The sequence below is a fragment of the Carettochelys insculpta genome, chromosome 2 (genome assembly GCF_033958435.1).
Source record: "Carettochelys insculpta isolate YL-2023 chromosome 2, ASM3395843v1, whole genome shotgun sequence".
Taxonomy (NCBI): Eukaryota; Metazoa; Chordata; order Testudines; family Carettochelyidae; genus Carettochelys; species Carettochelys insculpta.
This window is the reverse complement of record NC_134138.1, coordinates 37777741-37801373: the sequence shown is the minus strand read 5'-3', so window position 1 is coordinate 37801373 and position 23633 is coordinate 37777741. Positions and strand designations below refer to the sequence as shown.

The window sequence follows — 23633 nt, the reverse complement described above, 5'->3', positions numbered from 1 at the left end:
TATCTGGCAAAACTCTAATTATGCCTCAAAACAAAACAAAGAAAAAATGTTGGCTCTGCAGTGTTAAGGTTGGGCTAGGCAGTGGAATCAAGAGTTTAATCGGAGGAAACAAATAACTAGGAAACTGGTGCCAGCCAGAGAAGAAAGTAATTTAATCTTTTGTCATTTAAAAATGGTTTTCAAATGAATACAGATGTTTTTGTCTATGTCACTGAATTCATTTCCTTTTCCAGTCTCATCATATTAACCACAACAATTCTCCATTAATTCTGTTACAGACACCCTGACATCAATTTACTAAAATAACTTTGCCTTTATAAATATAGCTTAGATATTAGGATTGAAAATAACCTCTTGGGTCACCCGAGTCCAACTAACTTGTCTCATTGGGAAAGTTCTCCATCAGGGGCCTGTGTTATCTATGCTCTTCTTGAAGTCCTATGGATAAGTGGGCCAACATCTCTGATGGCATAACTCCATTGATGTCAATGGAGTTATGTCAGCCAAAAAGTACCTATGTCTGTGGTAACCTTTAGGTTACTTCCTTAAAGTGTCTGTTCATTTCCTACTGTCTTCAGCCTACCCTAAAGTTACATCACAGCTACTGGAGGCAGAGAAAAATGAATAACTATTTACAGTTTAAAGACACAAATAATTTGTCTTTCTTAACATGTATCCTATTAAAACCAGGATTGCCCCTACTTCATAATCTTGCATAATTTCATTAAGATACATAAATTAATCATAACCCAGGAGACTTAAAGATTTTCAGAAACCTATCTCACCCACTCACTGAATGATTTACTTCTTGAACTCAATAGGCACTTCTAGGGAGGTAAATTCCTAGCATGTCTGTGTATTGTTTTGTTACTTACAATGAACTTCTTGTCAGTATTCAAGTGGAAGCTAATGCCTCATTTCTCTCTAATTAAGAGGTCATATTATGGTACAAACTTTCGTTCCTGTTACATTAGTCCTCTGAAACAAACATCTTTAGACCAACAATTTTAACTAACCATCTATGTGATAATGTAGTCTGACACACAAAGAAAAAAACCGCAGGAAAAATTATGAACCACATGGATGCAGAACCCTACCTGTCCTTTTTTTAAACTCCCTTTTAAGTGGGGGAAGGGAGAAAGAGGTATTATATTATTATAATATTATTATATCATATTATGTAAATGTGTTTGTAATATTTAAAAAATAAACATTATAGCCACAGTAAAAGACTAGTTTTTTCTATTGCTTTCTGTTGCAACAGAATCTACAATCTAGTAGTCAGTCAAAATTCTGCTTCACATTAATGGGGACTTTTGACTGGGTGAGAACTGCAGTATTTCACTCTGATACACAATTTCCTCCTAGAACAATATGATCTCTCAGTTACTTCCTTGGTTTGGCTTTCTATCTGTTTCAGATAAGGGAATTATCTGTTGCACATAGTTATTCATGGAGTGGGTGGAGGCATTCCTCCTAGAATCTTCACACACACCTCTTTGTTGGGAGAGACCATGCATTTAGGAAAGCTTTTGTGAAAGAGACAAGCTGCCTATTTAGCAGTGCATATTATTTTCCCAAGCTGTTTTTCAAATGTGGAAATTCAGGGAATCGATCGAACATGTGGTCCAGTGCTAGCCAGATTTGTCCCCTTTGATAGACAGCAGCAGCAGGAATGGGCATCTGCCCTAATTTTTATAACATTCCAGTTCTCCTTCACTTCCAATTTCCTCTCTGTTTTAGAGCCATTCCAAAATATTTGCAACACTCATGGGAACTGGGGAAAAGTCCCATTTTGACTCACCTTTCAATCTCCTTAAAACTTTAGGAGCTGATATTCCCCTCCCACAAAAAAAAGCCCACAGGAGTGGAAGAGGACTCTAAAAACCTGATCAGTGTTAAATTAGTGTGCTACCACTGCATTCCCCTGTCTAGGGAATTAATGATATTCCATGTGAGGTGGAAGGGAAAAGAGTCCATGGCTATGTATACACTAGCCAAAAACTTCGAAATGGCCATGTAAATGGCCATTTCGAAGTTTACTAATGAAGCGCTGAAATACATATTCAGCCCCTCATTAGCATGCGGGTGGCCGCGGAACTTCGAAATTGACATGGCTTGCCACCGCGCGGCTAGTCCAGATGGGGTTCCTTTTCGAAAGGACCCCGGCTACTTCAAAATCCCCTTATTCCCATCTGCTCATAGGAATAAGGGGATTTCAAAGTAGGCGGGGTCCTTTCGAAAAGGAGCCCCATCTGGATGAGCTGCGCGGCAGTGAGCCATGTCAATTTCGAAGTGCCATGGCTGCCCGCATGCTAATGAGGTGCTGAGTATGTATTTCAGCGCTTCATTAGTAAACTTCAAAATGACCATTTGCATGGTCATTTCGAAGTTTTTGGCTAGTGTAGACACAGCCCATATTAGCTAAGCCTACCTCTCTCTTCTTGTTGCTGAGGACCAAAGTAGTTGTCTGTCCCCTGCTAATCAAATCAAATGTTCCCTTACTGAGACAAGCATGGAACATCTGTAAGGAAAACTAGTACATCTATGGTTTACCAGACCTCTTCTTCCCATTCAGTAATCTTGATGTCATGGCTTCCCCTCTCTGTTTGGGCAACACTTTCTTCTGGAGGTGAACAGAAGCTGATCTTGCCATCATCAGTTCACATATGGATTTAATCAGAAATCCATCAAAACCTCAAGCCACCTCAGGTACAACCACTGATCCGATTCTTCCCCGTCTCTGGAAGGGGCTTCTACAATCTTGTCCCCAGGGTTGTGTCTACACTAGCAAGTTATTTTGGAAAATCAGGCCCTTTTTCGAAAGAACACATGGTACGTCCACAAATAAAATGCGGTCTTTCAATCCGAAATTGAGCAAATGTGGCTCTTCTTCTGGAATCCTTCTTCTGCTCCCAGATCAGGAAGAACACCTCCTTTTGAAAGCATCTTTCAAAAAAAAGCATGTGTACATGCTCCACAGGCCCTTTTTTCAAAAGAGCAGCCCTCATGGCATTGGATATTTCAATTGCTTGCTCATTATTTTGAAAGAGCAGGGGCTGTGTGGATGCTCTCTATCAGAAAAGCGGATTGATCTTTCTATCTGCTTTTTTGTGTGTGGAAGAGATCTTCTGGAAAGTCATCGTTCAAAAGATCACTGTAGTGTAGACACGGCCTAGTAGATTTGTGGGCCTTTGATGATAGTTTCCCATTCCTCTGCTCCTCTCTGCATTATTGATGGGGGAAGGAAGCCTTTGGCCCTTGTCAGTGGCTGGATTTGGAAACTGTTGTATCCTTAACAAGCTTCTTTCAAATTCCATAATGCTCACCAGTCTTTTAATAAAATGGCAAGGTTTTGAAAGACTTGTTATTTTAGAAGTGAGTTGGTTCCAAGATTCCCACTGCTACCCTTGTTTAAAAATATGCTTAACTAAACTTTGCAAAAACTCTTTTTGTAATAAATATGGGCCAAACTGGTCTTGTCTGGTTCCCTGTGGCATCAGGTTTATTTGTGGTATTTATAGGTTATTTTGATCTAGTGGAGAATATATTTTTCCGAATAAGCATAAACTAACGCCTTAGAACTGATCACATTGGCAACACTGAGGTGATTTTGGAATCCAAAGCCAGAATGGGTTAAAATTTTACATGTGGCACCTTCTCTTAAAAGTAGTTCATAGCAAAACCAGTGATCTGAACAACACCATGTATTTGTGGAGCCTAAAATTAAAATCTAGATCCATATTTTGCAACTTCTACATTTTAAAATGATTATCAGTGTGACTTTTACGCCCCTTTTCTCATTTGCCTGTATGCACTGAAAACTTTCAGAAATTTTCCTCAGCCTCTTTGCCTCGCAATGGTGGAAATACTGCTGTAGACCAGTCATAAGAATCGCTGTCACCATATTATCTAATCTTGCTCACCTTGGCCACCTCTACACTAGCCAAAAACTTTGAAATGGCCATGCTAATGGCCATTTCAAAGTTTACTAATGAAGCGCTGAAGTACATATTCAGTGCTTCATTAGCATGCGGGCAGACATGGCACTTCGAAATTGACATGGCTTGGCACCGCGCGGCTCATCCAGATGGGGCTCCTTTTCGAAAGGACCCTGGCTACTTTGAAGTCCCCTTATACCTATGAGTAGATAGGAATAAGGGGATTTCGAAGTAGCCGGGGTCCTTTTGAAAAGGAGCCCTGTCTGGACGAGCCACGCGGCAGTGAGCCGCGTCAATTTTGATGTGCCGCGGCCGCCTGCACACTAATGAGGGGCTGAATATGTATTTCAGCGCTTCATTAGTAAACTTCGAAATGGCCATTTGCATGGCCATTTCAAAGTTTTTGGCTAGTGTAGACGTAGCCCTTATGATCTAACATTCCTCAGGGTAAATAAAAACCAAGCTGTCAATGATATACTTCTGACGGCTTCTGCTGAAGTTGAGCCCAATCTAGACCAATGGTAGGAGAATTTCAGAAAATGCATCATTCTATTCAAATTGGGTTAACCAGATCAACCTTGGATTGACAATATTATGTTAATATTGAAATATCTTTTTCATGGGTGGTCTCCGTAAAATTTTAAAGGCCACAAGTTTGGTTTCAGCTTAGAAGGGCAAAAGTCTGTAGCTTTGTCAACCACCCAAAAAATTATGTATTTAAGTTTTGAAGTTCCTACCTTCTAATTCTAAGCATCCATGTTTGAAACATATGAATCATGTGACTTGATGAAGGGCATATAGTCAGCCACTGTCAGAGCTTATTCTCTTAAGGCCATTTTTCAAAGGTATTTAGGCATCTAGAGAAGCAGATAGGGCTTTTCAAAAGCACCTGAAGAGGTTATGGGATTTAAAAAAATCTCATCAGACACTTTTTTACATTTCTAAGCACCTATATCCTCTTAAAAATCTGGTCTTCTGTGTCTAGTTTAATCAACTAAATATATCACTACTACTTAACCGTTGTACTCCGCTTGGAGCATAGGTCACCTGCAAGTCTCCTCTACTTCACTCTGTCTTGGGACAAAACTTCCAGCTGACTCTAGGAGTACCCCAGTTGTTGTCCTTCAAACTCAGTAGACCTTCTCCACGTTGTCTGAGGTCTTCCTCTTTTGCGTTTTCCTTGTGGGTTCCACATCAGAGCTTGACAGACTATGCTGGATGATGGTTTTCTGAGAGTGTAACCCAGCCATCCCCACTTTCTTCTTTTGATTTCAATGTCTATTGATTCTTGTCCTGGTCTGTTCCAAAGCTCCTCATTTGTAATGAAGTCTTGCCATTTAATGTGAAGGATGTACCTCAGGCATCTGTTTATGCATGTCGGTAGCTTGTGATTTGAAGTCTTTTTAGTACACCAGGTCTTGCATCTATACAAGACCACACTCTTCACATTTGTGTTGAAGATCTGCAGTTTCATCTTTGCAGATATTATTTGTGAACTCCATATGGGATGGAGAGTCTTGAATGTAGCTGTTGCTTTCCCTATCCTGGCATTGATATCCTTATCTGTTCCTCCATCTACGCCCATAATACTCCCCAGGTAGGTGAACTGCTGCACATCTTCCAGGTCAATACCTCCCAGTGTGATGGTGGTGTTGTTGAACTGGTTGATCCCCATTGTCTTGGTTACTCAGTCCAGTCACTGAGGCAGTTTTGTCTAGTGTTGTGACCTTTACTTTCATATTTTCATGTTGGTGTGAAAGGAGGGTGAAATCAGCAAAACCAGTGTCCTCTAGTTGTTTAAAAATGTCCACTGAATGCCTCACTGATGGCCATCTGCTGTCTTGTTCATGACCCAGTCCATTGTGATCAAAAACAGGAAAGGTGACAATTGGCACCCTTGTTGCACTCCCAAAAAGGATTCTGTCAAGACACCATTGTGAATAACTTGGAATGTTGAGGGATCATACGTTGAATGAATCAAGTTAATAATTGTGGATGGGAAGCCATGGTGTTGCAGCAGTGTCCACAAATATCTTTATCAACGCTGTCAAAGGCTTTTTCAAAGTCCATGAAGGATATGTACAGGGGCGAGTTCCACTCAAGCAACTGTTCTGTGATCACTCTGAGAGCTGCAATTTGGTCAGTAAAGGATCTTCACTTCAGAAGCCGACCTCTTCTTCCCTGAGCTGTCTATCAATTTCTGTCTTCATTCTTGCCAAGAAAATCCTATTGAACACTTTTCCTGGAATAGACAGTAACATGATGCCCCCCAATTCTTGCATTCCTTCAGATTGCCTTTCCTTGGAAGCTTGTTAAGGTAGCCATGTTTCCAGTCTTGTGGGATCTCTTCAGTGTCCCAAATTTTCCCAGACAGATTTTATATATCATGTTGACTGATGTCTCACTTTCTGCCTTTACTGCTTCTGTGGGGATGTTGTCTGGACCAGGTGCTTTTTTGCTTTTAAATGGGCAATGACTTTTCTGTTATCTTCTTTTGTAGCTCTGCTGCTGTTAATTTGCAGAGGTGTATTTGTAGGTGGTAACTTAGGAGTTTCCATGTGGGCAGGACAGTTTTCGGTAGCTCTTCAGAGTGTTCCTTCCATCTACTGAGCTGCTCACCTGGATTTATTAGCACACACCCCTCCTTATCCTGTAGTGGCTGATCCACTGTATGCCATGATCCAGCTAGCTTCCATATGTTGTTAGAGAGCTCTTTTAGGTTTCTCTGTCCTGCAGCTTGTTTGGCTTGTTGTGCAAGGTTTTCCACAAAGTTATTCTTTTCCCATTTTGCAACCTTTTAGACTTCTTTGCTGGCTTCTGAGTACAATCTCTGAGCTTCCATCTTGGCTGCTCTTGTTTTGCTTTTGTTGACTTCTGCTTTTCTGTCCTCTTGTTCTTTCACTTTTCTCAGAGTTTCTGCTGTGATCCATTCTTTGTGATGCCTTGTCCTCTTTCCTAGTGTTTTATCACAGGTTTCTTTCCAGGCTCTTTTGGTGTGTTCGCAAATTTGTTCCACAGTAACATCTTTCCGGAGCAGGTTTGCCAAAAGTGCATATCTGTTGGACGGCTCCACGTGGAAACTGTCTCTTTTCTCTAAATCCATCAGTTTCTCCATGTTGAATCTCAATCCCAGCTTGGTCACTTTTGTGGTGTACCTCTTGAGCTTGAACTTGGCTATGTCTACACAGTGCTTTGCCCAGTGATGCTGCCAGCAGAGCTATGCAAAATGAGCTTCTGAGGATTGCAAATGCTTTGCTATTTGCATACTCCTGAAGCTCACTACAATAGCTCCACAAGAGAGTTCGGCGTTGGCAGATGGGGGTGCCGGCACTGCAGAGGCTGTGTGGACAGCAACAGAGGGGGATTTAGCCAGCAGAGGCACATCCACAGGGCCTCTGCAGTGCTGGCACCCCCTTCTGCCAATGCCAAACTTTCACGGGGCTATGGTAATGAGCTTCACGAGTATGCAAATGGCACACCATTTGCAATCCCAAGAAGCTCATTTTGCATAGCTCTGCTGGCAGCGGTGCTGGATGGAGCACCGTGTAGACCCAGCCCTTGAGTTTTACTGTGACCATATGGTGGTCTGAACCTACATCTGCTCCTTTTCTAGTGCGAATGTCCTGCTTCGATTTTCTGAAAGAACTGCTGATACATATGTGATCAATTTGGTTTTCTGACTGGTGGTCTGGTGAAACCCAAGTGACCTTATGGATCCTTTTGTGTGGAAAAACACTACCACCTGCCACCAATCTCTTGAAGGAACAAACATCGCTGAAGCACTCTCCATTTTCATTCCTGTTGCCTAGGCCTTCTTTTCCCATAAATCAACTAGATATGCTGCCTCTGAAACTATTAAATTATCTCACTGGTATGCAGAGGATGCACTGGCTGAGAAGCAGAATTGCTGACTCTAATGTCTGGGAGGAAATCTGCAGGGATCCTAGCACCATCAGCAGCAAAGTGGACAGCCCTGTTCCTCCATTTGGAATAGTTCACATTGATTCACTTTTACAAAGCTTTTGTCTGAAGGAGGAAGACTACAAACTGTTCTTTTTAAATGCAAGCTGAGATTGTCTTTTGTGCTGTTTGGTCTGTCAAACTAAATGATTTTGTGACTGAGACATTTTGGGGTTCTGAAGGCTGTCTCTGTTAATCAGAAAGTGTGACCTGTCGATAATCATGTTTATAGATGACATGAACATTGGGTAAATTTCATCCTAATCTCAAGGATGGATAGTTAGTTCTTGTTCTGTCCTTTGAGAGTTTATGTCCCTTGTCAAAGTTTACCCTGCGTAATTTTAGTATGGGTATTCTTACTATTCATATAATTGTCTAATCATTTTTAAATCCTACTGAACTCTTTGTCTAAATAATATCAAGCAGCAATGAGTTCCACAAGGTTATTAAGTATTTTCTCTAATCAATGAAAAATGTATTGCCTTTTTGATTTTATTAGCTACTTCTTTCTTTTTGTTTTATATCAACAGGTAAGAAGGGAGAGTCTAAATACTCTTCTTATACCACTCATTATTTCATATACCTATTGCATATCATCTTATTCCTCCCGTCTTCTAACAAAGTGCCCGATATTTATATTTCCTCTGTAAACAGAAGTCTTAGAATCTTCATTGCCCTACTTAGTACCATTTCTATTTCTTTGATATCCTTTATGATATCGGATGACCAGAAGTGAGCACAGTATAAAAACATGGACATACCAAGAATTCATAAATAATATTTTAAATGTTATTATCTATCACTCAGTAAAATCCTACCCTCACTTTGTACTTTGAATGCTAGTACACAGATGGCACATACATGTGTTTAACTAATTAAAGGGCACCTTGCATATTTTCCCTGGGTGGTCATAATTAAATTAGAATAGTTTCAACTGTTCTTCCCAGCATACTTAGCTTGTACTTTGAACAGTCTTAAGTAGATGTAATAATTATTTTCACAATATGCTGGTAATAGTTTAAAAATATCAATATATGTGTTAGTGTCCAAGATTCCTCTATAATAGTCTGGTGTTTTTTTCTTTCTTTTTTTTCTTTAATTCTTTGAGAAACAATTTACTTCCCGAAACTCTTAAGTCAGATAGATTCAAATATAAAACAAATTGAGGTGCTTCTATGAAATTGCTTTATATCCAGGCCTAGGTATTTCCAATGTGCCAATCAACATAGTCTCTAAGCAAGAATCTAAGGCAGTGACTAAATACAAAGGCTATGCTTCTGGATTGGCTGGCCGCTCTCTTGACAAAATAGGCGCCCGAAAGCACAGCAGACAGGACTTCCCATTGTTCTAGATGCCCTGTCTGTTGAGAGAAGGCTCCTCCAGAGTTTCCACACAGTTTTTTTTGTCTACAGAATCTGTCGAAAGCAGTGTTATGCCTCATGGCTGAGAGGCGGAATGCTGCTGACAAAAGTGCTGAGTTTTGTCGACAAACTGTTGACAAAACACATTTTGCGTGTGGATTCCCCTCCAGTTTTGTTGGCAAAACCAAGGTTTTGTCGGCAAAACTCACTAGTATAACTGTAGCCAAAGAAATATGATGAATCACAGGGGTGCCTTAGGTTAGGCTACCAAATCTATATTCATGCACAGAAATAGCTTAAGTACCAAAAGCACCGGGCATGTAGTAGATTTCATTGAATTCAGTGGGAGTTGTTTGGTGCTGTGCACTTTTGAAAATTCACCTGTTTGGGCACCTAAATTTGGACCCAATAAGCTAAGTTTAGACATCTCTTTTGAAAAAAATCCTGGTTCAAAGACTTTGTAAGAGCCAACCGATGTCTGACATCTCCAGAAAGAAGAGGAGGGGGAGCATTTTGTTTGAATATAATTCACGATAGCTAGAAAAATCTGTTTTCAATCTTTACAACAGCTTGTAGTTCATCTCTGTATGAAAATAATATCTCTCTCACATTGATATTAATTTTAAAATGCTCCTGAGCGCTGTTAAAATGGCCTGAGCAAAACTCTGCCAGGCTTGCTTGCCAGAAGACTATAAAATATATTAGAGGATTTGAATTGCTGCACATTGCTGAATTATTGGTGTGAGAGCATATTCTTTAAAAATGGTTTTATTTAATTGAAGGTGCAGCAGAACTGTTTAGCACGGACTAAGTCAAAGCAACAAAGAAAGAGAGCATTTGAAATGGACATGAGAAAAAATGGTGCCATCAATAAGGTCTGAATCTGAAAAAAAAAATCTCCCAAGGGAAAACATGGAATCCTAGTCACTGGAGCCATTCAGGTATGAACTGCACAAATAGCACGGGAATGTTCTTTAGGGAACAAAGTAGGTAGGATCATCTATTAAATATTTTTGTAGTTTTATCATACTAGAAGGATACAGATGGAAGGTTCTTTTTTAAATATGTGTCATCTGTATGTACGGAAACAAATACTGGTACAGTAATCAGTTATATAATTACAATCCACATATACTCTGGACTTTCTCTCTAGATGTCATCCTTTGGCCCCACTTGCCTATTGATCAATTTTCTTTCTTCCCTTAACCTCTTAATTAATTTGATATGCAGTTTGCAACCTTTGCCTTGAGTACCTCTCCTCCAACTCAGTTCTGGATCCTCTTGCCTAGTTTATGATTACCTCTTCCTTACCAAATCACACATCCTTTATTTCAACCTTCTGTTGGACCTCCCTGACTTCCACAATATCACCTTTAGAGTCCATACAGGACACACCTATAAAGATCACCTCTCTTATTCAGAGTTCTCATTGTCATCTTCTTCATGAATTCTCTCTGGAATTTCTCTTTGACTCCATCTCCACCTCCTCAGCAACTCTTGTACTTGTGCTCTCAGGCTCTGCTTGTCCTATCTTCTTCTCTACCCTTTTCATTCTCTCCCACATCCACCTCCTCACCAGATGATGCCACCCTTTGACAAACTGTTTATCCACTTTTCTAACAAGTCAGTGATTTCTTCCAAGCTACTCTTGATGCATGGAATACCTCTCCTGAGCTGGGCTGCAATGCCATTACTCTCTGACAATTAAAATCCATACTGAAGAAGAATTTTTTCTTGATACCTACAGGATTGTGTTGACTAATAACTGCTAATGTAAGAAGCAACTAGAGATTGCCCCTCAAGATCTGTACATATAATAATACATTTAAAAATGATTTAGTAAGATGTAATCAGTTATAACCCTGATGACTGGCTATATAGTCTACCCCTTGCCATTTCATTCCTGTCAGTCTGCATTTGTATTGGAATGTCTTCAGGGCAGCACCCATTCCATCTTCAGTGTGTGTTCAGTACCCACTGCGCAACGGGTAAAACAGGACACAAACAAGTAATATAAACAATGATATTAACAAAGAGAAACATAAACATTCAGAAAACATCTGAAAAACAACATCATATGGAATTAGATCCTCAGTGGCTATAAATTGGTGTCACTACATCTGTGGAGTGATGTCATTTAACAACAACTGAAGATGTGGCACAAAAATTCTCTGTTATTTAAACCGAAAAAAAAAAAAAGTCAAACAGACTTCTTGGTGCCAGGTTCAACCTCAGCAATATCTCAAGATCTATCTATGTTCAAATGTTCTCTAAAGTTATTTTGTCCTGGATTCATTCAGAATGTCAAATTATCTTTTGTTTTCAGCTCTATAAAAGTCAGTTTGACCCTTCACCTCAGCTCCCACACAATAGGGTGTTCTGGTAAGAAATATCTGAGACTTCTAAAGATGTTATTCTCTTACCTCCTTCTTTGGAGCAGAGATTGACTAGACTGTGAACTGTGTCCATCAATTCCAGCTGTTGCTTCTGCAGGACACTGTTGTTGTTTGTGGCCTTGTTTAACTGCTTCTCTAGCTCCTGGATTATGTAGCTTTGACGTGAGACTAAGCCTTGCAAGTTCTCTTTTTCCTCCTTCAACATATCCAACTCTTCTTTGTGCCTTTCTTCCATTTCTAATATTTTATGTTCAAGTAAACTTAAAAAAAATAGTAGACATTAGTTTCAATATACATTGCTACGGAAGCTGGTATCTATTTTATCATTTGGTTGTATGCAGAGTTCAGCACATGAATAGCTGATGCTTAAAAAGGCAATAAATTCACAGCCATAACTTCACTTAGAAAGTTTAGCCAAGTGGTTGGTATATTTCATCTAGAACCCAACAACATTGACATTGAGGATCTCACTTTCTAAGCAGTTCCTTAGTTCGATTGCATTTCTAACTTGCACACCTACCTTGGGGAACTGTATGCACAAGTGGTCATGTATGTATCTAGCCAGGAATTTGTGCATATAGTTATCCACTTTGCACAGGTAGTTAAGTATCTGAATTAGAAATGCAGGTTCAACTGTATTTTTGCACATACAGAAACATCATAGAGTCAGGAGAGGGAGAAAAGATAAACAGGGTGTGTAACAACACTGTTGGTGGAGCTGATGGAGCAATGTGTTAAGAGATGGGAACAAAAAGGTGGGTTGGAACAGAATTGTGGTGCAGAGATGGGAGTGTAAGAAGATACAACTTGCCAGATAAGGGATATGGAACCAATGCTACGTATACTTAAACAGCAGTCTAACCGGTTCAGGAAAGCACTTTTGAAAGACTATAAGAAAAACAGAATAATACCCAGACAACTTGCATCTATTTTTAGCAGAGTCTCATATTGAATCCTCCCATAAGCTTTGACATCATAGCAGCCCATTACATTTGCAGAGCAGAAGGCTCTTATATTGCAATCAGAGGCCTTGATCATAGAATCATAGAATGCTAGGACTAGAAGGAACCTTGATAGGTCATCGAGTCCAGCCCCCTGCCCTCATGGCAGGACCAAGTACTGTCTAGACCATCCCTGACAGATATTTGTCTAACCTGTTCTTATATATCTCCAGAGACGGAGATTCCACAACCTCCCTAGGCAATTTATTCCAGTGTTTGGCCACCCTGACAGTTAGGAACTTTTTCCTAATGTCCATCCTAAACCTCTTTTGCTGCAGTTTAAGCCCATTGCTTCTTGTTCTATCCTCAGAGGCTAAGAACGTTTTCTCCCTCCTCCTTATGGCACCCTTTAGGTACTTGAAAACTGCTATCATGTCCCCCCTTAATCTTATTTTTTCCAAACTAAACAAGCCCAATTCATACAGCCTTTCTTTATAGGTCATGTTCTCTAGAACTTTTATCATTCTTGTCGCTATTTTCTGGACTATTTCCAATTTCTCCACATCTTTCTTGAAATGTGGCGCCCAGAACTGGATACAATACTCCAACTGAAGCCTAACCAGTGCGGAGCAGAGCAGAAGAATGACTTCTCGTGTCTTGTTCACAACACACCTGTTAATGCATCCCAGAATCACGGTCGCTTTTTTTGCAACAGCATCACACTGTTGACTCATACTTAACTTGTTGTTCATTATAACCCCCAGATCCCTTTCTGCCGTACTCCTTCCGAGACAGTTGCTTCCGATTCTGTATGTATGAAACTGATTGTTCCTTCCTAAGTGGAGCACTTTGCATTTGTCTTTATTAAACTTCATCCTGTTTACTTCAAACCATTTCTCCAATTTGTCCAGATCACTTTGAATTTTGACCCTATCCTCCAAAGTAGTCGCAACCCGTCCTAGCTTGGTATCATCTGCAAACTTAATAAGCGTACTGTCTATGCCAATATCTAAATCGTTGATGAAGATATTAAACAGAACCAGTCCCAATACAGACACCTGCGGAGCCCCACTTGTTATACCTTTCCAGCAGAATTGAAAATCATTAATAACTATTCTTTGAGTATGGTTATCCAGCCAGTTTTGCACCCACCTTATAGTAGCCCCATCGAAGTTGTATTTGCCGAGTTTATTGATAAGAATATCATGCCAGACTGTATCAAATGCCTTACTAAAATTTAGGTACACCACATCTACTGCTTCTCCCTTATCCACAAGGCTCATTATCCTATCAAAGAAAGCTATCAGATTGGTTTGACGTGATGTGTTCTTTGCAAATCCATGCTGGCTGTTCCCTATCAGCTTATGACCTTCCAAGTGTTTGCAGATGATTTCCTTAATTACTTGTTCCATTATCTTTCCTGGCACAGAAGTTAAACTGGCCGGTCTGTAGTTTCCTGCATTGTTCTTATTCCCCTTTTTATAGATGGGCACTATATTTGCCTTTTTCCAGTCTTCTGTCTTGTCTCCCATGATTTTTCATAGATGATAGCTAATGGCTCAGACACCTCCTCCATCAGCTCCTTGACTATTCTAGGATGCATACGACAAAGATTTATGCAGACCTTTTTAGGACCAGTACCTAAAACTGTAACTGTTCCTTCATGTCACTGCCTTATGTTTTTCTCTCAGTCATGACTGCTGCACATGCTTGTAATTGCTTTGTATCAGACTTTATATGCTAAATATTAAGCAAGAAACAAATAAATGTATCCTGCAGTCAGTCTGATATTAATCAAATGGAAGATTAGCATTATAGCTGTACCCTGACAACTTTACACACATTTACAGTGAAGAAAATGATGGTACAATATACTGAAAAATAGATAGTTTAGCTGAAGGTTTTCTAGGTATGCTAACAAGATACCTTGGAATAATCAATCCAGTGCAAATAACTTCTAGATCATTAGAATGTACTGTGTTAAGGACAACTTTGGTTAAAAACAAAAAACAAACAAAATAAAACCCAGTAACATAGGTAGTATTTTGGATAAACTTTTATATAATTTTAATAGAGTATAGGTTGATATTACAGTATAATTATGTTTCTTAAATTGTATTGGGAGATTTTAAGTGACTAGTGAAGATAGTACCCGCTTCCATATTGCAAATGAGATTCCATTCCCATATGGTAAAAAAAAGTTGGATTTTTAATGTGGGATCCTGATTTTGTTAAAATTCCTTATAAGGAACTCTCCTTGTTCAATAAAAAATGAAGATGATGAGTCATATGGTCGCTCAGAGGGCTTCTGAATCTCACTGAGGAAAATCTCAGGTACACCTGCATAACAATGACTAACTTTCAACACCTTTTATAATTAATTTTAAAATAAATGCATTAGAACACTTTCCTTTTCCTCATACACCCTCACCCCCACCCCACTCACACCGTACACATTTTATAAAGATCAAAAGGAGGGTTTGAGTATATCTAGGAGAAGAGTTGTGAAGGCTATGGGACAGCTAGGACACATGTAAGCATCATCCTAGAGGCCTGTCTGTGCCATCACTTTGACACTATTGTTAGAGTTCAGCAAATCAAGCTTTTCATTAATATTTGATTAACAAATGAAAACCTCCCATCTGCTGAACTTTTGACCAGTGTTTCTCCAGTATATGCCAAAGAAGGTATTTCTCATATTAGCTACGTCTACACGTGTATGCTACATCGAAATAGCTTATTTGTAGTGAAATCGAAATAAGCTATTTCGATGAATAGCGTCTACATGTCCTCCAGGGCTGGTGCCGTCGACGTTCAACGTTGACGTTGGGCAGCACCACATCGAAGTAGGAGCTGCAGGGGAGCATCTACACTCCAAAGTGGCACACATCGAAATAAGGGTGCCAGGAACAGCTGCAGACAGGGTCACAGGGCGGACTAGCACTTCCAGGGCAACAGCTAGCCACTCCCTTAAAGGGCCCCTCCCAGACACATTCAGCCTGCACAGCATGCGGTCTGCAGAGCCACAGGCATGCACACCTAGGTGAAGCAGTTATGGACCCCCAGCAGCAGCAGCAGCAGCAGCCAGAGGTCCACCCAGCCGCCCCTGCAGGAACAGTGCTTGCCCTGCTCAATGCCATGCAGGAGGCAGCTAATCACCTTTTAGTCATAGAAGAGGAGCTGCCCCCAGGGGAGGAGGAAGCAACCCCAGACCCTGCTGTCCTCCGCCCAACCCCCCGCCACACGCACACGCCGCCAGCTGTGGAGCTACCCCACAAGCACTGACTGGTGGGAGCGGCTGGTGCTCGGCGAGTGGGACAACGACCGCTGGCTCCAGAACTTTCGTATGAGCTGGCAGACATTTCTGGAGCTCTGCCAGTGGCTCACCCCCGCACTGAGGCACCAGGACACTGCCATGCCACGTGCCCTCAGTGTGGAGAAATGAGTCGGCATCGCTGTCTGGAAGCTGGCCACTCCAGACAGCTACCGATCCGTGGGCCAGCAGTTTGGCGTCGGCAAGGCCACCGTCGGGGCTGTCCTCATGGAGGTAAGAGGACCCATGGGGAAGGGGAGGCAGCCCTGGGGGTGGAGGGGAACCCTGGGGGTGGAGGGCCAGACACAGCCTGCACACCCCTCATTGGTGCTCTCCCATGTCCTTCCCCTGCAGGTCGTCCGCGCCGTCAACGCCCTGCTCCTCCACAGGCTCATGGGGCTTGGGGACCTGGATGCTGCCATCGTGGGGTTTGCCACCCTGGGCTTCCCAAATTGCTTTGGGGCTCTGGATGGGACCCATATCCCCATCCAAGCTCCGGAGCACAGCGGAGGATGCTTCCTGAACAGGAAGGGCTCCATTCAGTGGTCCTCCAGGCCTTGGTGGACAGCCGGGGCCGCTTCCTGGACATTTATGTTGGCTGGCCTGGCAGCACCCATGACGCCCGGGTATTCAGGAATTCGGGCCTGTGCTGCTGGCTGGAGGCGGAGACCTACATCACCCAGCGGGAGATCCCTGTGGGGGACACCATGATGCCCCTCTGCATCGTTGCAGACGCGGTGTACCCCCTCCAGCCCTGGCTCATGCACTCTTACACGGACCATCTCACAGCCAGCCAGGAACGCTTCAACACGCACCTGAACCACGCGCGCCAGGTGGTTGAGTGCACATTTGGCCACCTCAAAGGGCGCTGGAGGTGTCTCCTCACCCGCCTTGATGCAGGCCCCACCAACATCCCCCAGACTGTGGGCGTGTGCAGTGCACTCCACAACCTGGTCGAGAGCAAGGGGGAGGCATTCTTTCAGGGCTGGGCTGTGGAGGCTTGCAGGGCTGATGTGCAGCCACCCACTGCCCCCAGTCGCCAGGTGGACCCCAAGGGGATCCGGGTCCGGGAGGCCCTGCGGGCCCATTTCGACCAGGCTGCGGGGTGAACGCTGGCAGGCCCCCCACTGCACCCCCCATCCTCCACAACACTCCCTGCTCCTACGCCCACACCACAGAGCACCCAAGAGCACCCCCCACACACACTTTTCTTGCAAATAAAAATAGACCTGTTCATGAAACCACAAAACGGTGAATTCTCTTATTATATTATTACTACAAATATATTATATATTATTATATGATAAACAAACAGTGGAACACAAGGAAGGGGAGAACTATTTACATGCGGGGGCAGGTATCATAAAATAACAGGGGTCTAATACAAACTATATACAACATAAAGAGGATATGTACAAAGGGGGGGCACATCCTGGGCCCCGCACCCCCTAACATCCAGTGCTGGGGGTTGGCGGGCGCAACCCTCACCTCGGCCTCAGCCCTGGCCGAGGCTGGCTGGGGGCCGGGCGAACCGGCAGATACGGCCGGCGGGTGTCAGCAAGCCCCAGGTCCCCCTCGTTGGAAGGCCCCTCAGTGGCGGACGGTGGTGGGATGGCGGGTGGAGCAGCGGGTGGAGCGGCGGGTGGAGCAGGCAGGGCGGGCAGAGCGGTGGCTGGTGCGGCATGGGGGGCCCAGGTAGTCCACGATGCGCTCAAACATGCGCATAAAGGCCCCCCATGCCTCCTGGCACCAGGCCAGCGCCCGCTCCTGTAGTTGGAGGCGCTGCTCCGAGACCTCCAGCTGCCGCCGGAGGATCGCCAGCAGCTGGGGGTCCATCGCCATCCGGTGGTGGTGCTGGGTCCGCCGTTGGCCCTGCCCTGCGGTGCTCTGCCGAGGAGCTGGCCTGCAGTGATGGCCCCGGTGGGCTCTCCGGGACCACTGACACCTCGCCGGTGCTCTCCGTGCCCTCCGATGGTGCAGCTGCAGAACACGGGGGGGAAGAAGAGTGGAGACAGCCGTTAGTGTGGCCCCTGAGCCGTGGCCCTTGTCCCCACACCCCTCTGCTGCTGGTTCCCCATCCCTGTCCCCGGGAGATGCTGCTGCTGCTGATGGGTGTCCCACCCCCTCCCCCCGGGGGACCCTAGGTTCTGCTCCCCCATCCCCAGGGATGGGGCATGGCACTGTCGTGCTGGGGGGGCAGGGGCTGATGCACGCTTCTGAGGGACATGCCATTGCTGTCCTTGGGGCCATGGTCATCTGGGCATGTGGAGGGCCCTGGTCATGTCTGTTGTCCCTGCCCCTCAACACCGGGGGGGGGTGTACATACCTGACGGTCCACTCCCACGGTCGGGGGACACCCTGTGGGCGGATGCCCTGCTGGAGCTCCGGGACGGCAGCATGATGTGGAGCTCCCCATCGCTGGAGGAGGATTCCCCCTCCTCCTCCTCCGGCATCCCAGGGGTGGGCTCCTGGGGGGGCCCCTGGGGTGCGGGGCTTGCCTCTGGGGCAGACTCCACCTCCGGGGCCTGCTGGGGCTCGTCGGCCAAGGTGTCAAGAGTGGCCGGCGGGGAGGAGGTGTGCCGGGGGCCCAGGATTTCCCTGAGCTCCCTGTAAAAGGGGCAAATGGCGGGGGAGGCCCCAGATCGGCTGGCCGCATCCCGGGCCCGGGCATAACCCTGCCACAGCTCCTTGACCTTACTCCTGATGTGGTCAGGAGTGCGGGCAGGGTGACCCTGGGCAGCCAGGCCCTCAGCCAGCCAAGCAAACATGTCCGCGTTCCGCCTCTTGCTCCCCATTACCTGGAGCACCGCCTCCTCGCTCCAGAGTCCCAGCAGGTCCTGGATCTCGGCCTCCGTTCAGGAGAGGCCCTGGTGCCTCTTCCCCAGATGGCTGCCAGCCTGGGAGCCCTGGCTCCCCTTGGGGGGGTTGCCCTGGGGGTGCTTGGGGGGCTGGCAGGCGGCCTTCACGGGGGGGGGGGTGTCTCTGGGCTGCAGGGAGGCATGCAGGCTGGCCGCGTGGCCGTGCTACCGCCTACATGCTCTCTCAGCTTCCTGCACAGGAAGGCAGGGGGCGGGGAGCTTTAAGGGGCTGCTGCACGCGGTGACCATAGAGCTCAGGGGCTGGAGAGAGCGTCTCTCAACCCCTCAGCTGATGGCCGCCATGGCGGACCCCACTCTTTCGATGTTGCAGGACGCGGATCAGCTACGCGTGCCCTACTTCGATGTTCAACGTCGAAGTAGGGCGCTATTCCCATCTCCTCATGAGGATAGTGACTTCGACGTCTCGCTGCCTTACGTCGATGTCAACTTCGAAATAGCGCTCGCCAGGTATAGACGTGGCGGGCGCTATTTCGAAGTTAGCATGGCTACTTCGAAGTAGCCAGCACGTGTAGACGTGGCTATTATGAGGTGACCATTGGTCTCAAACTTGCTAATAGACCATTTCCGGTCCAAGTTAGCCGTATATTTTATTTATTTTCTCTTTCCTGGCACCTTGGTTTTTAATGCTGGGTAACAGATCAGTGGCAAAATGCCTTCTTTATTTCAGGTCATTACAGCTAACTGAGAAATGTAATAAAATCCATATGGAGTTGTTTCTATTAAATATCACAGACTCAATGTGAGCTGTAACAAATGATAACAGTTTAAAGATTGTACTCATACCCTGGATTTACTGGGCACACTAGAGCGATATAAAGCTTAAACAGCTAGCAAAGCAGACCCCCTAAGTAAAACCCATAGCAAATCCATTCTCCCCCCAAACATTGACTTTGAACTTAAGAGGACAGTCAAAAACCACATTGTGCAATCTTTTCTCATCCTTGTCTGTGAAAACCAGGCAGATCTAGGTAATCAAAGTTCCACTTTCTTGGCATCAACTTTGCCCCCAGCTGGAAGGGAGAAGATGACTGATACTTAAGGCTCTTTAATCTCATTGACAAATATATAAAAAGAACCACTATACTGGAAATTGAGGCTAGAAATATTCAAAATGGAAACAAATTCCACATTTTTAACAGTGAGCATAATCAATTATTTTAATACAATGGCTAAGCATGTGGTTAATTTTCCATCATGAGACATTAATCAACACTGAATGTGGAATAGTGACAGAGAGGTAGCTGTGTTAGTCTGCATTCTATCAAAACAAAAAAGGAGTCATGTAGCACTTTAAAGACTAACAAAATAATTTACTAGATGATGAGCTTTTGTGGGACTGCCCCACTTCTTCAGGTCTATAGCCTTACCAGAACAGACTCAAACTATAAAGCACAGAGGTCCAAAAACTGTTATCAAGGTTGGCAAATTAGAAGAGCAGAGGGACTGTGGGGGCGGAGGATTGTGGGGGTGGAGAAGTTAAGAGTTAGCTAAAACATCAAAATGTGTAAAAGATTCCTTGTAATAGGTCAGGTAATTGCTGTCCCCCAACCTTGATATCAACCTCGATAATGATTTTTGGTCCTCTGTGCTTTATATATTAAGTCTGTTCTGGTAAGGCTATAGATCTGAAGAAGTGGGTCTGTCCCATGGAAGCTCATCACCTAATAAATTATTTTGTTGGCCTTCAAAGTGCTACATGACTGCTTTTTCATTGTGATATAAGGCTGAATGTAGGTGTACAGGATGGATGCACTAGTTCAGCTACAGCTTATTCAGAAATCATTAGGTGAAATTATACATCCTGTATTATGTACTATGACTAGATGAACTTATAGGTCTCTTCTAGCCAGAGCTGGTCAAAAATATTCAGACTAAACAGTTTTCTGTAAGAAAAATACTGAAGCAACACAACTTAAACTTTGGCAGGAACTTATGAATTCCATCACACTTCCGTGGAAAATTATCAAAATAGTTCATTCTGATAAGGCCAAAATGTTTCATTTTGATTTTCGCATTTCAACTTTTACAGTGTAACTTTTTGTACAGTGTCAGCTTTTAATAATTATAATAATATAGCTAATTGGAAAAGGAGAAGCAGAGACCCTGTCTGAAACAAATGCCCACTAGGGTGACGATGTGTGGGACCATGAAATAGCTGACACCGTTCTTGAGGTTGCTAGGTTGGAATTTTTCCCTGGTGGTGAGTGGTAGGGCAAGATTAGATGCTCTCTAAATTCACATCAGGCCACCCAACCTGTATAGGACAGAATGTCGTTCTTACCATACAACACTACCTCTATGTACAGCCTTAATATTTTCACTGAAAAAATGGACTGACTGCCACAATATGGATTGATGCATTGTTTGTTTCTTATCATACATTTCTTTACAGTAAATGAATCCATGTTGATGACAGTTAACAGTTTTTTATTTATAGAAACATTGACTATGTCAGGCAAGGAGGAAGAAGATGACAATGCATAGAGCTTCCTTGTCCATGAGTGTATGGCAAGAGATACAGCCTACAGATGTTTTACTGCTTTAACAATAACACATCTTTATGAGTGTAGCATCAACAACATGTGGTGCAAAGATGGGGTGACGGAACATCTGGTTACTTTATGCTTTGCTATGCAAAACTAGTAAATTGTTAAGAAATGTGTATATAGTAACATGCATCCCTGCAGTGTTGCTCTCTTTAAATACAAATACCTCAAATTTATGAAGAACAAGAATGTGCTCTGAGGACAGGGTAAACTCCATGTGACAAATTCACTAATAACGTAAACCCATTGAATACAATTCAGGTTTATTAAGAAACAGTGAGAACCATCTCTCAAAACTCAAAATGAGCAAAACATTATTTTGGTTGCAGGCTTCTGCTCTGATTGGTCTGAAAAAACAGGAATACCTAAACAGCTTGAAAAGTTTGTTGTCATGGTCTTTCACCCCCGAGGGATCAGAATTTCACCAATGATGCTTGTAGCAAGGAACATCTAAAAATCACTACCAGAAATCTTATTTGAGAGTTTTTCAGTCTGTTGTTGAGATCAAACAATTCCAAAGAAATTCAGATACAGGTTGCACCGCCCAGGTCTGGCATGGTCGTGACCTGACAGGTTCCGAATGACAGAATTTCCTGGACTAGGGGAGGTCCAGGGGTTCTGCCCCAGGTGGCCACAGCCTCCTGCTGCCCTGGGACTCTACGCTCCACAGGTTACCACAGTGATCTGACCCCCCAGCCCTATGCACCCATGGCTGACACAGGGCTCTAGCAGACAGGGGCTCTGGCCCTAGCCCCACCCTGTGGTAGGAACCACTGGAAGTAGCTCTGGCCCCAGCCCCACTCTCCAGGCCCTGCTCCACACTCCAGTGGGTGGCTGCAGTCTCAGCCCCATGCTCCGGCAGGAGCTCTGGTTCTGGCTGCAGCCCCACAGACTGGCAGGAGCTCTGGCCCCAGCACTGAACTTTGCAGGGGCTCCAGCCCTGCCTCCAAGCTGCAACAAGGCCGGTGGGGGCTGCTGGCCACTGCTCTGGTCCCAGGCCTGCTTTATGGATGCAGATCCAGAACAGCCCTGCGATTCTCTGGTCCTACAACACCTGTGGTCCTGCAGGACCATGGATGTTGCTGGATGAGAGATTACCAGACGTAAGTAGTTCAACCTGTAATTTTAAAGATTTATTCGAACTAATCTAACCCTTAAAACTTCATTCACCATGAAGAGACTACCCTACTGCAAGGTCTGTTAGCAAAGAGTTTACCACCTTTTCAATCATCACTCTATTTTAAAGTGGCACTAAGAGAGATGTTGTGGTTAAAATGAAACCATTTATAACAATTATTTAGCATGTAGAATCCTTGTGCTGCTCAAGACAAAAGAGAGACATATTGTTTACGTATTGAGGACTTTACCGACCCAATGGTTTATAATGGTCTGTCACAGTAATTATGCAATACAGGCCCATGATAATGCTTTCAATCCCATTGCTAGAGTTGTGTTATGAATGGCTCTCTGCAATAGACAGAGAATATGGCATGTTTCTTATATTTTTACACCCTACCTACTAAGAATGGAATAGTTTAGGGAAGTACAGCTAGTGCACAACACGCACAAGCAAAATAAATCGCTGTTCACTGTAAGGTTACCCTTTGAACCACTGACATTTTTAACATGTTACAGTCTTCAGCTTAGAGCTCAAATAGACTTTCTGGTATCAGAATACTGGTACCAAGAAAAGGATGGCATTGTTTTGGTAAATTACATATGGGGCCTGACCATTTTGACAGGAACACTTCAGAGCTGTTAGCTACAATACAGAAAAAAAGCCAACTTCAATTTGCATTATATTTTAAGAATATTTCTGTATATTGTCTACTCTACTGATATTAGTGTAGCCAGGAATCTATTTTCTACCTTACAAATGATGTGCTAAATTTGTCAGGATGTAAACCAGCAGGATAGCTCAGCATGACTGCATTGTGTATAACATACATAAGCCTTCCTGATAATGCTAGAGAGATTAGCAGGCCAGTGCAGAAGCCATAATACAGACTTCCAGTGACGGCTAATGTCGTTTTGAAAGGTGATGTAGCAGAACATGGAGACAATACTCTTGAAGTGTTCCTAGGAAGAAGGAGAGCTTTATTAAGGCAAACTCCATTTAAAGGTACACTGGGTTTCTTTGTTTTGTTTTGTTTTGAACTAATCCAATCCAGACCATGGCAGCTTAAATGGGATTTATACTTACATTTTGAGATGCCTCTAGTTAGATGTAGTAGATCCAGGGTATGAATCAGGTCATGGTGATGGGAATCTCTTGAATCAAAAGTGATCTTAACTT

General features: G+C 43.8%; 1 protein-coding gene across 3 annotated transcripts in view; it reads right to left on the bottom strand.

The window, feature by feature from the left end:
• The window catches only part of ANGPT1 (angiopoietin 1), a 237128-nt gene that overhangs the window by 79998 nt on the left and 133497 nt on the right, over positions 1-23633 (bottom strand). For all 3 annotated transcript variants that reach the window (XM_074986754.1, XM_074986756.1, XM_074986757.1), the window contains one exon: positions 11686-11918. In XM_074986754.1, coding sequence (XP_074842855.1) covers positions 11686-11918 — 233 coding nt within the window. The remainder of the gene's footprint in view (positions 1-11685; positions 11919-23633) is intronic.